Source organism: Spermophilus citellus, assembly GCF_964194105.1.
Source record: "Spermophilus citellus genome assembly, chromosome: 14".
Lineage (NCBI taxonomy): Eukaryota > Metazoa > Chordata > Mammalia > Rodentia > Sciuridae > Spermophilus > Spermophilus citellus.
In genome coordinates this window covers 29,253,469-29,267,236 of record NC_138194.1, presented here as the reverse complement: position 1 = coordinate 29,267,236, position 13,768 = coordinate 29,253,469, and the positions used below count along the sequence as shown (strand labels likewise).

General features: G+C 31.9%; 1 protein-coding gene across 10 annotated transcripts in view; it reads left to right on the top strand.

Moving 5' to 3' along the window:
- TMEM68 (transmembrane protein 68) overlaps positions 1-13,432 on the top strand; it is a 39,346-nt gene extending 25,914 nt beyond the window's left edge. For 9 of the 10 annotated variants that reach the window (XM_081266830.1, XM_081266832.1, XM_081266828.1 and 6 more), the window contains 3 exons: positions 2,906-2,966; positions 4,817-4,956; positions 12,135-13,432. In XM_081266830.1, the coding sequence (XP_081122956.1) occupies positions 2,906-2,966; positions 4,817-4,956; positions 12,135-12,239 (306 nt within the window). In that variant the 3' untranslated portion in view covers positions 12,240-13,432. Of the gene's footprint in view, positions 1-145; positions 277-2,905; positions 2,967-4,816; positions 4,957-12,134 lie in introns of all 10 variants that reach the window. The other variant, XR_014018863.1, reaches the window with a different exon arrangement.
- The last annotated feature ends 336 nt before the right edge of the window (positions 13,433-13,768 follow it).

Genomic DNA, 13,768 nt, shown 5'->3' with positions numbered 1-13,768 from the left:
ATTTTTAATGCTTTGGATTTACAAAATAACATTGTTAGCTTAATAAATATTGTGCCATCCCAACATTTTATAGCACTTGTAAAGGCTTTTTCCTGGTACTCCTGTATGGAAGGAGGTGACGTATATAATTATTCCAATGTTACAGATGAGGAGACTCAGGCACAGACAGATGGAGGGATGGAAGGGATCTGGTCACAACAAGGCAGCAGCAGAGCAGAACACACAGTTCAGGACTCAAGGCAACGGTGCTGTTGCCATCTCTGACTACATTGCACAGTGAGTCTGCGGACATCTGAGATTGAAGGGGTCTTCCAGATCTGTGAGGGAAATCTTTCAGTAATGTATGTATGACACAAGTATCCCATCTGGAAAATCCCTTAATAGGCCTCAAAAAATTATCATAAACTGTGAGTAAAGACTATTGTTGCAGGCTTAACTACATTTAAAATTAAATACATTATGACATACTGGCTGAGGGTGTAGCTCAGTGGTAGAACACTAGCATGTGTGAGGCCCTGGGTTTGATCCCCAGCAGTGTAAAAAATAAAAAATAAAATGTTAATTGTGACATTCTTTACAAGTCAAGAGGAAAAAATCTAGATTGTATGCAGTTCATAAAATATTAGTAGAAAATATGTAAAGTTCATTTGAAAGCAACAGACTTTTAATATGTAATATAAGTCACTTATTTTGTAAATTCTTGAGAATTATGATATTGGTAAGAATTTTTAAGTAACTTCTTAGGTAAGTGGAAGAATTAGTGTGTTTAATTGGAAAATAAGTAACAGATGTAAAACAAGATAACATTTTGTTAAAATTACCCTTTGAGATAGGATAATTATTTTTCCCCCATTTTATACATGAGGAAAATGAAGCTTAGATATGGTAAGTAACTTTTGTAATGGTTTTCACATTTTTGTGGCAGAAGTAAGACCCTGGACTATTCCCAAGTATAGTTTTAAAAATGCACATTCTGTCTTGTACCCATGTGTTCATACACATACATACAGAGACATGTATATATGTAAACAATTCTAGGTTACTTAGAATAACTGAATAATACCAGATATTTAAATAATCTCAAACTCTACTTTGTTTACAAAGTATATTCAAGGGGAGAATTGAATGTACTACAGGCTCATGTTGCAAAACATTGTTGCTTATGGCTTTAAGGATATTAACTTCAATGTAAATTTAAAACCTTAGTCACAGACAATAGTATGAAGTACTGAAGTTACTAGGCCAGGCTTTCTTTTATTTAGTAGGTTCTAGAAATGTACAGTCTCCAGAGAGTTAAGTATTTAAGGAGTAATGTTTATCCTGAATAGTCCTTATAAAGTGCATACAGACTTCTGGGATCATGCCAGTTGGTAGATGTAAGTCCAACAGTACTTGTTAAGGGACACAAAGTGTGTATCTCTGACCTGAAAGGTCTTTTCTTTCTTTAGCATTTTGAACTGTCAACTCTGAAGACATTTTATAACTATTTAAAACATTAGGATTTTAGCCATCATTTTATTTTAGAAAACTAGTAATAATTTCCTAGAACATAATCTGATTACTTTTACAAAATAATTGAATATACTTTTTCTTTTCAGTGTGTTAGCTTCATGAATTAACTCCATTAAATTTTTAAATTCTTCAACTGAAGCTTTTCTTATCTGACTTGTTTCCTCTTCCTAAATGATTTTAAGATTGCTGCTGCCTATTACTGGCCTTCGTATTCACAGAATACAAATTAATTCATTAGAAGCATTGTCTCTCTGTTCTGTTTGTCCATTTCTTGTTTAATTCCTCGATGGCTTTCTTTAGCTCCTCATTTATTCCAGGTACTGTTCTAGGTGCTAGGGATACAGCAGTGAAAAACAATTTCCCTGCAGTCTATTAGATGTCTTCCTCCCAGTAAGAAGAGAGGTACAATTAGTGACTGGTTAGTTATATGTAAGGTAATACAAATAGCTGTATCTGTTTTTTTCCTTCAGTCCGTAATTTTCAAAACTGAATAAATTTATCAGCTTATTTAAATTCCACAGACCCAAGCCCTACTCATTAAGGCAGGTAGATCTGTATTAGGTTAAAGCATACATATACTATCTGGTTCTATAAATAATGTGAACCCCCACTGCACATACAGTTTATCCATTCTAAAACATTTAATTCAGCATATTAGTGTATACATTAAAATGTTTATTTGGTTTTTAATATGTTAGTATTCGTAGTGGCATAACTTCCATAGAATACTTCATAATATTTTATTATTTTATGGCATATATTCTTTCATTATAAAAAGTCACACTTATTGGTATTCATAGAAATATAAAAATCATGAACTTGTGAGCATAAATCCTCTAAAATTAATGATATAAAGAATTCTTTAACATACATTTCCTGTATTTGCAGCAAATCTTATATGCTTACTTTTCATCGATGTCAAACATTTTAAATTTAATAAGCTTACAAAAAGTGGTGTTTTACTAATTCCATGATAGCATCTTGCCAAAACCTCTTAAATTTATATAAATTTCCCTTAGAATCTTTCTTATAACTTCATTGAGCATACTATTCAGTATCCTCCTAAAACCAATTTATTACATACATTTTATTTAATGAAATAAATGATTACTGTAATTTCTATTTTGAGTTTCAAGGATTTATGTGGAATACTAGGAAAACAGATAAATGAAATATTGTATGTTGCCACTGGAGGGTAGTGTTTCCAATTTATATTTTTACAAATGACCAAGTTGAATTTAGTTTGATTAATCACACTAGTCAAGTGTACCATTATTTTTAAAATCTTATTCTGATGATTTCAAACAGGCCCTCAAAAGTTAGCCTTAGTGACTCAGTGGACACATTGAATGCACTTATTTATTTACTTTTTAATTCAAATTCTTTTCTTTAGCCCATTATTCCTATGTTTACACAAAATATTCGAGAAGGATTTAGATCACTTGGAGGAACAAGTAAGTTCTGATTCGTATGGTTTTTAATTATAATGTAATATTTAAAATATTTGGAATTTTGAACACTGTAAGGAATCCTTTTGAATTATTAAATATTAGGTAATGGATAGATTGCTTAGGTGTTTTCCTATATAAAGTCTAAATAACTGATTCTAAGTAACGGCAGTTCTTAGGTATTATATTTTTGCTGAGACTGTTGTATACATAACTTGAAGTTTATCGGTAATGAGTTCTTTAAAACTTGAAAGCATTTTATCTAATTTATTATGTTATACCATGGTGATGAGACACAATATAAATTTATATACTATGGTATATGTATACCATGAGGAAGTTAAAAGCTTTAACAGTGAATGGTGCTACACATTGACGTAAGATTAACAACCTGAGGAGATGTCATTTGCTTTGGTTTACTTTTGTCACTTAACATTTTTTTTTTTTTAGTATTTTTAACCATCTCTATTTACATTGATGAGATTTTTTTAAATCTACCTTTAATTTATTGAAATAGAAAGCAGCTTTTAGTCATAGGAATGACAGCATTTGGAAATGTTTTTTTCTTCACAATGTCTTATTTCTTACTTTGAAATTTTGTACCCTATTTAAGGTTTTGTACCCTATGGTTTGTATATTGTATTCAATTGCCTATATTTTGTATCCCTAGCACTATTATTGTAAGTATTCCTATCTACATAAAAGTCCTCTTTTGAAGAGTTTTAAATTGCTGTTGTTTCTTTTATATGTAATGTTATTTTGTGCTGATATTCCATGTTTTTTAAGTCAAAAAATTTTTTTTCTTCCTTTTTTTTTTCAAATTTAATATGGGAAGGCAGATTGATGTGATACTTGACATTTGTTGTGGAGTTCTTTCAGCCTATTTCTTCATAATTTAAATGGCAAACCAGAAATTATTTTACAGGTTGTTTCTTTAATTGTAAATAGTTTTTAAAATCATTTTTGACTGCTTTTAAAAATTTTCCTTGACTTTGAAGCTCAATATCTCAACAATTAGTATCTAGTTTTTTCTTTTAATGATAACTTTAGGTTTGATGGTGTATTTTATATTTACAGGTGTAAATAGTGTTTTCAACTTTAATACAGTACTTAACTATTAACTGTGTAGTCCATGTGGCTAACTTTTTTTGGATTCCCTTGATGCTGTTTTTTGTTTTTTGTTTGTTTTTTAAACTTAGTCCATCTGTTTGTTTTTGCCTTTTTATTACTTCCTTATTTAGTTCTGCTAAATTTCAGATTGGTCAGGTAGCATTAAAAATTCTTTACTTTGATATATTAGCTTTTTTTTCTAACTTATAATAGTGAGTTTCAGTCTTTGCATAGTTTATCAGTGTACTATAGTCTCATGTTTACATGAATTTAATTTATACTCCCTTTTTTTTCTTTTTTTTATTCATGTAAATCACTTTATTTTATGTCTCAACACTTTTTAACTTTCGTCTTTTGGTTGCAGTCTTTACCCTTTGCTTTGCAATAATAGTACTTGGTTTGTCTTTTCAAATTTCCATAGTTTTAAAATCTCTCTTTTTTAAAATTAATAGATTTAATGTTTTTATTTTTAGGTTTACTGAAAGAAATTAAGTAGAAAGTATAGGGATTTTTTTTTAATGTATCCCCTCACCATCCTTCAGTTTTCCCTTGTAATATATTGCATTAGTACAGTATCATTTATTACAATTGATTGAAAAGCTCATCTTTTTAAAAAATATTTTATAATTCTAAGAAGCAATACTTTCTATTACTTTACTGTGAATCTTGCATAATTAATTTGAAAGTTTACAATTGTATGCTTCGAATATTTAATCAGTAAAAATGATTTTATTTACTTTAAACAGGGCTGTTTAGATGGCTTTATGAAAAATTCCGTTATCCGTTTGCTCCAATGTATGGCGGTTTTCCAGTGAAGTTACGGACTTATTTAGGTGATCCCATTCCATATGATCCAAAGATAACAGCAGAAGAATTAGCTGAAAAGGTAAATTATTTCATCTTCCTTAGTCTTAGGACAGATTTTTTTCAATTATTATTTAAAATTTCATAACTTATTTACTTATGTATTCTACAATCATGTTCTTTGTCAATAGTTCTCAAGAAGTGATGATTTTCCATAGGAGATGGTTGGCAATGTCTAAAGACATTTTTTTATTGTCACAGTGGGCAGAAGTTGGAGGAGGTAGTGCTACAGACATTTATGGCTAGAGGCCAAGGAAAGAATTTATGGTCAGCTGCAGGACATCTGTGGATATGGATCTATGTTTAGGGTTTTGGAAATATTGGGTTGAAATTAGGGTAAGGAAATCAAAATTGGTGTTGGAGATTTAGAAGTCGTTTGCTCTGAGTTAGTCGTGGAAGTCTTAAGCTTGGCAACGCAGGTTGAAGAAAGAAAGAAGAGGACTGAAGACATCTTGCAAGAAATGTAGCATTTAAGGAGGAAGCCAAGGAAGGAGAACAACTGAAGCTAACTGAAAGGGAACTGGAGCAATAAGTAAATTTGTGTGATGTAAGTCAGTAGGGGTGAGAATGATCAGTAATACTTATTGTAAAGAAATCAAGGGAATAAGAATGAGAAAAGACAATTCCGTTTGCACTTATACTTTTAGAGGGTATATAATTACAAAAAAGCAATAAATGTCATTTGTTTAATCACTTAAAATGGGATGTTTTGATTATGACTTTTTTTTAAATTTTTTATTGGTTGTTCACAACATTACAAAGCTCTTGACATATCATATTTCATATATTAGATTGAAGTGGGTTATGAACCCCCAATTTTACCCCCAATGCAGATTGCAGAGTCATGTCGGTTACACATCCACAATTTTACATAATGCCCTATTAGTAATTGTTGTATTCTGCTACCTTTCCTATCCCCTACTATCCCCCCTCCCCTCCCCTCCCAACTTCTCTCTCTACCCCATCTACTGTAGTTCATTTCTCTCCTTGTTTATTTTCCCATTCCCCTCACAACCTCTTATATGTAATTTTGTATAGCAATGAGGGTCTCCCTCCATTTCCATGCAATTTCCCTTTTCTCTCCCTTCCCCTCCCACCTCATGTCTCTGTTTAAAGTTATTCTTTTCTTCCTGCTCTTCCTCCCTACTCTGTTCATAGTTGCTCTCATTATTTGATTATGACTTTTATACCAGTCTTTGGTACATATATTAGTCTGATTTATTTTTAAAAATTTAAATTGTGATAGAAAGCACACATATTTAAACATTTTAACAGTTCAGTACATGGATGTTGAGCAATAGATTTCCAAAAGTTTTTCACTTTACAAAACCAATTCTACACCTGTTGAACACAAACCTCTCATTTCTCCCTCCCCGTAGTTCCTGACAATCACTGTTCTACTTTTTGCTTCTTAGAGTTTAATTACCTTAGATACTTCATATGAGGGGAATCATAATTTTTGTCTTTTGGGAACTAGCTGTTTTTTCACTGAGCATAAAATGTTTACTACAAGATTTATGTGTCTTCTAGTACATGACTGAATTTTCACATTCTCTAAGGCTGACTAATATTTACCCCATTTTCTTTATACATTTATCTGTTGTTGGGCACTTAGATTGTTTATGCTTGTTTTGACTTGAGTCTTCACTACTATGAATAATGTTACAGTGAACATGTGTGTGAAAATTTATCTGTTTTGAATTTTTTTGGATGTATATCCAGAAGTAGTATTGCTAGATCATAGAGTAATTGTATTTTAATTTTTTTTTCCGGGAACCTTCATGTTCTTTTTCATATTAGCTGTTACCATTTTACATTCTCACACAGCACATGAGGGTTTTTTATTTTTCTAGATCCTTGTCAATACTTGTTATTTTCTATTTTCTTTTTACTTTTAACCGTGGCCATCCTAATGGGTATGAGGTAATATCTCATTGTGGTTTTGATTTACATTTCTCTAATAATTAGTGATATTGAGCAGCCAACTTTTTATATATTTGTTGGCTCTTTATATGTAAACATTTTTTGAGAAATGTTCGTTCAAGTCAGTTACCCAATTTTTAGTTGAGACAATTGTTTTATTGTTGAGTTGTAAAGCTTCTTTATATATTGAGCATATTTACCTCATATCAGATATGTGCTTTGCAAATATTCTCTCCCATTCTGTAGGCTACTTTTCAATTGATGTTTATTTTTTGTGATGTGCAGAAATTGTGAGTTTGATATAGTACCATTTGTCTATTTTTACTTTCTGTACTTTTAGTGTACTGTCTAAGAAATTATTACCAAACCCAACGTCAGTTCTCCTCTATGTTTTCTTCTAAGAATTTCCTACATTTTATATATTGAATTTTCTAGCACCATTGCTGAAGAGCCTGTACTTTTGCAACTGTGTAGTCTTGTCACTCTTGTTGAAGATCTTTTGGCCTTTATGTGAGTCATAGATTTGTGCTTCTTCTTTTTTACTATTACTTCTTTGTTTTTGGCTATTTAGGTCCTTTCTAGTTTCATGTGAATTTTAAGACTTTCTTCTATTTCTGCAAAAAAAATGTCATTAGGATTTTGAATCTGTATATTGCTTTGGGCAGTATAGACATTTTAACAGTATGAATTCTTTCAGTTCATGAACATGGATGTCTTTCTATTTGTATTTTCTTGGATTTCTTTTAGCAAGTTTTGCAGTTTCAGTGTCCAAATCTTTCTCCTTTTGGATTAAGGTTTTTCTTAAATATTTTAATTTTTTGATCCTACGGTTTTATTATTTTTCATTTCTATGGTTCATTGGGATTTTATTTTCTGTTTCTATTGTTTTATTGTTCATTTTCAGTATAGAGAAACAACTAATTTTCATGTATTGATTCTATATTCTGCAGCTTTGTTGAATTTGTTTACTCTGTCTTTTTGTGAGATTTTTAGGGTTTTCTACATATTAGATTATATTATTTACAAAGATGATTTTATTTATTATCCATATACAGTCTAATTTAATCCTCATATCAACCCTAATTATTACTATTTTTATTTTATTTTAGAACTGGGTTTGAACCCAGGGATGCTTTACCATTAAGCTACATCCCCAGCTTCCCATCCCCCTTTTGTTTTAGTTGTGTCGGGGTCTCATTAAGTTGGTGAGGCTGGCCTCGAACTTGATATCTTTTTGTCTAAGCCTCCTGAGTTGTTAAAATTATAGGTTAATTATTACTGTTTTATACATGAAAAAACTGGATATTCATTCAGCATTGCTAGGTCATGCTACAGTAACAAAAACAACAGAATCTTAGAGGCTTATGATGATAAAATTTACTTCTTGTTGATGTTGATGGGCTTTAGCTGTAGCTTTGTCCATGTCCCTATCTTCATTGTTTTGAGATTAGGCTAAAAGAAAAGCCCCATGTAGAATGTTGCCATTTGTGTGGTAAAGGGAAAAGGTCAGGGCTAGACCATGAGATGGTTTTCAAAGATTCTTTTTGGAAGTGACCCATTCATTCCTACTGGTATTTTATTGCCAAAGCCAGGACGCTAGACTTCTGTGAGGTAGGACCTGAAATCCTCCCACAAGGATGGTCAGGAAAAGAGAGGCCTGACAGGGAAAAGGAATAAATTAATACACCTGCCTTACTAGGACTCATCAAGTTAGTCACTTAGAAGAGAATATGCAGCTGAAGCAACATTAATACTGTGTTAGATGAGACTGTTCACATGAAAGGTTGATAGGAAGATTCACAAAGGTAACATTAGTGATACATTTTATGCCTTCTTGTTCTTTAAGTAATTAAAATGGTTCATTAAGTATATTCAGTTTAGCTCTGTTGACCTTTTAAGGTCAGGGCATGTTCTCCACACAGCATGACTCTTCTCTCATCCTGAAATGATGCTTTTCTAAGAGCTTCATGGTCTAAGAGCTATACCAGAGCTGAGACCTAACCCTTTGATTCTACTTCTACCCCCATACAAATTGTTGTTAATATATATCTTTGCTCCTCCCTAACAAATGCATTCTTTAGGATATAATTGAATTCTGTCTTGTTCTTTTAAATTGTCTTCCCGCCTATCCATTTGGATTTAAGTGGGGTTAGAACTACGTCGGAATACTTTTTTTTTTTTACAGACTACTTGTCATGGTCAAAACAGAAGGTAATGGAGAGAGGGAAAAAATCCTGTCCTGAAAACTTTAGGCAGCAGAGTCACTTTGTGTAAATTAACTTCAGTGAACTAAAGTATGCTTGAAATCAAGAAAATCTGAAATTCTCCTTTTGTGAATGCTTTTTATGATTTCCCAATCTTTTTAATACCAGTAATAGAAGCACAAACTAGCAGAACAGATTACCACACATTTGAAATGATTAGCGTTGAAATTAAAGTTTGTTTGTTTGTTTTGATAGTGCTGATTGAACCCAGGGATGCTCTACCACTGAGCTACTGTCTTAGTCTTTTTGTTGTTGTTGTTGTTGGCAGAGAGGGTACCAGGGATTGAACTCAGGGGCACTAGACCACTGAGCCACATCCCCAGCCCTATTTAGTATTTTATTTAGAGACAGGGTTTCACTGAGTTGCTTAGCACCTTGCTTTTGCTGAGGCTGGCTTTGAACTGGAGATCCTCCTGCCTCAGCCTCCCAAGCCACTGGGATTACAGGCATGCACTACCATGCTCTGCAATCTTTTTTATATTTTATTTGTCCTTTTTGTATTTTATTTGAGACAATCTTGCTAAATTGCCCAGGCTGGCTTCAAACTTGCTTTCTTTCTGCCTAGCCTCCTAAGTAGGTGAGATTATAGAAGTGCACTGCCACACCTGGAAGCATCCATGTTTTATAGAAATGAGAACTCAGTTTTGAAATGGTCGATAGACTTTTCAGGCATTTGATTGTGGAGAAGTCATTTTCTAAACACCATCTAAATGTAAGTTAGTATATACTATAATAATGCCAAAGAGGACACTTGAATATTTCCTTAAAGTTCTCTCAGTCTTAATCTGTTGTTCTGTTTCTGTGTCTCTTTCTCTTTGTCTCTCCCTACATTATTATATGTACACCCATATGTAAGTACAGATTTATTTACATGTACAATTATTGCTAAGGTGAAGACAATGGAAAGGAGTAGATAGATTTGAGTACTATTCAGGGGATAAAACTAACAAGTGCTGTCAGTGGATTGGCTGCTGTGAATGAGAATCAGGAATTAAGGGTGACCCCTAAGTTTTGGCGTAAGTGGGCAGATTCATGGTATTATCATTTGCTGAGAGAGGGAAGGAATTCAAGAAAGGACAAAAAATGTTAGTCTTAAAATTAAGCATGTTGAGGGCTGGGGCTGTAGCTCAGTGGTAGAGCGCCTGCCTCGCATGTGTGAGGCACAGGGTTTGATCCTCAGCATCACATAAAAATAAGTAAATAAAGGTATTGTGTCCGTCTACAACTAAAAAAAAAATTTAAATAATTAAGCATGTTGAGTCTGAGGTGCATTTAAAACATCCAAGGGAAGTCATGTTGAATATAACAATCTGAAACTAATAAGATTGAAGGTGAAAATTTGGGACTCTTCAGCAAGTGGATGGTAATTGAAACTATGGAAATGGATCATATTACTGAGTCTTTGAATAATAAATCAGTGACTGGTTTTGGGAGAATGAATCTGTAAAAGGAAATTGAAAGGGAATAGCCCAAGAGAGATCAGAAAACCAGGAAAATGTGAGGTTCCAGAAGCAAAAGCATTATAAGAAAGGGAAGACAGTGGTAATTTAGAGGGCAAGTAAAATGAAGATTAAAAGCATGTCCATTTGATGTAGTGTCAGAAAGATATCGCTGGTTATCTTTGCAAGAGTTGTATTTTCTTAATGGATAGCCCTGATATTTCTTTACCCCCAAATCTTTCTTTGATACTTCAATTTATAGCAATTTAAACTCCCTTCATGATTTAATTGGAACCTAATTTTAAACCTTATATCTAGCTTCTGAACACACACCTCAGACTCCAACCATTTGAACAGATTGACTTGCCATTCCTTAAACTGGTGATTTCCCATGTCTTCGATCCTCATGCTTTCCTGCTCATGTGTTGTCTCCTGATTGCTACCCACCTAGAGGGCTCTTCTAAATATTTTTCACATTTCAGGTTATATGTATCACAAATGATCTCACATTTTAATTACTTTATACTTGATTATTCTTATTCACTTATTAGCTCTTTTTAATATTAGAGACTTGTTTCACTATCATTATAGCTTTAAAAGATCTAATATTTCCTGAGGGATAAAATTTTAGAAATATGATTCATGAAATAAAATCTGCCTGTCAGTCATTCTGCCAAGTACCTGAAAACATCATTACAAGTTCATTTAGCCTTGTTAAACTGAATGAAGTAGTTCTCATTTTACAGATGCGAAACTGGTTTGGAGAGCTATTTTAGGATTTATTGGTTTAAAGATTAGATTATAAAACTAAAAAGTATGTGTGTATTCATGCACTATTAACATATATAAATAAAGGTTTTAAAGAACCATAAACTGATTTAAAAATAAAAATTGTTGAAATTTCTAAAGCACAGCTTGAGAAAAGTTCTTGATATATGCTAATTGGCTTTTCCATTGCAGTGACTTAATTAAAATTCCTGTTAAACTGTCTAGAAATTGAGGCATTGAACTAAAGTGTATCAGCTCATGCTCATTCTTTGTTTTCCTGTTTCATTGCTTAATATTTTGGGTTATGTATGGTGATGAAAGAAAAATATACTAGAGTTTATTAGTGGCTAGAGAGGATTAAATCTTGTATTCACCTACTAGAAGATTTCTTATTACTTTGTTTCTTGTAACTTTTTCTTCAATTCATTTTAGTGTTTTCTGTGTGCAAGCCATTTTTCCATATTTTTATTGGTGCATTATAATTTTACATAATGGTAGGATTCATTGTTATACATTTGCTCATACTATGTGCAAGGCATTTCTGTGGAGAAATACTAAGATATATCTTATGGAGCTTACAGTCTAGTGCAGAAAATAGCCAACTAGACAACAACTATAATTCAAGTCTTAATAAATATAGATAAGAAATAAGATATTGTGTACCGAGAAGGAAATCATTCATTATGATAGGAGATGGGGGCCAAATTAAGGAGTACTTCTTGAAAGTAGTAGTCATAAAAATTTTTACGATATAAACTACATAGAGAACTTAAATAATAATGACTTTTCTTTTGTTTTCTTAATAGACGAAGAATGCTATTCAAGCTTTGATTGATAAGCACCAAAGAATTCCAGGAAACATTATGAGTGCTTTGTTAGAACGTTTTCATAAAAAACAAAAGGTCAACTAGAAGTTGATTTAATTTATGATATTAATATGCTTGTGTCTATGGTACTGTCTTCTAAATTTTATAGATCCTGTAATTAGTATTTTTAAAAAATCATGTTGATAAGCATCTTTCTCAGAACTTGTTTATTTAAATTGTCAAATTTTTTTGCAATCAGTTGTGTCAAATTTAATTAGTAACTTGTTACATGCCTAATAATTCAGAAAATGTTTGTATTCCATTTGTAACTTCTTAATGATTTATGATAAATGTATGGGTTCTTGAAAGTTAAGTTTTTAATTACAGAAGTTTAGGTTAAGTAAACATTCCTGAATAATGCACCTAATTTCTTTATGTGTCTGACTGAGATAATTTTAAGACAGGGTATAAGCTATAGGTTTTTGTACAATTGCTTAAGTTAGAAAGGAAAAGTTTTAAAATCTGTTCCTCATTTCTTTCATGACTTCGGGCAAGTCATGCAATGTTTTTGTGCCTCAATAATTTACTTTTTAAGTCATGGAAATGCTATGGTAAGGAACACTACTTTAAGTTCTTTATGATTGATGACTATTGAACTGAAATTATAACCAAATTATGTCATATCTTATCCATGGGATGTTTGAATTTTTCCTTTGGGTATGATGTCCAGTTGCCAAGCACAACGAAAGAGACGTACTGTTTTTCAAATTGAATATAAAGAAATTAGGGAAAATATAATTTCTACTTGTTACCTTTAGTATTTATTATATTTTTGACAAGATCCTGTAAATATACAATATAGGGTGCATTGTCAGCCCTATAACATGACATTAAATAGTACAAGGATGAAAATCATTGTTGTGTTCTGCATTTTGTTTTAGAAGCTGATTCTAGGCTGAGGAAAGTGGAAATAAAACTCTGCTTTGGCTCAACACTGTAGTTCTTGCAGTTTGACTTTGTACCAGTCAGATGGCTTATTGTTTCAATAAAATATACTTACTTGAATGATGAATTTATGTGAACAGAAAGCTCTCTAAGTAGTTAATGGCTTTTGATTTGCTGTCTCCTTGAAGGTCGATTTTAAATAGTATTTAAACAGAAAAGTATCCAAAATCAAATGCAGTATCTCCCTTTTGTAGATGTTAAAGTACTTGGGTTTTGTATAGATTTTTGTATTACAAGTGTATATTTATGATATGTGTAAAATATCTATTAAACAATATGAAAATAAAAGTAAAGCTGAATTGTTGTTCATTGTCTCATGAATTGCATACGTGTCATTTTCTTATTATTTTTTATATTTATTTTTTAGTTATAGGTGGACACAATATTTTATGTGGTGCTGAGGATCGAACCCAGTGCCTCATGCATTCTAGGCGAGCAATCTACCTCTGAGCCACAACCCCAGCCCTTTTTTATCATATTAAACTGATTTTATTATTTTACTCTACACATTTCTCATCAACAATCATTTCTTTTATCTACATTGAATAAGCCTATTTTCCAATGTAGTAAATGCATTCAATTTGAATTAAGAGCCAATATACAATATTTTTTTTAACTCTGCTATAGGG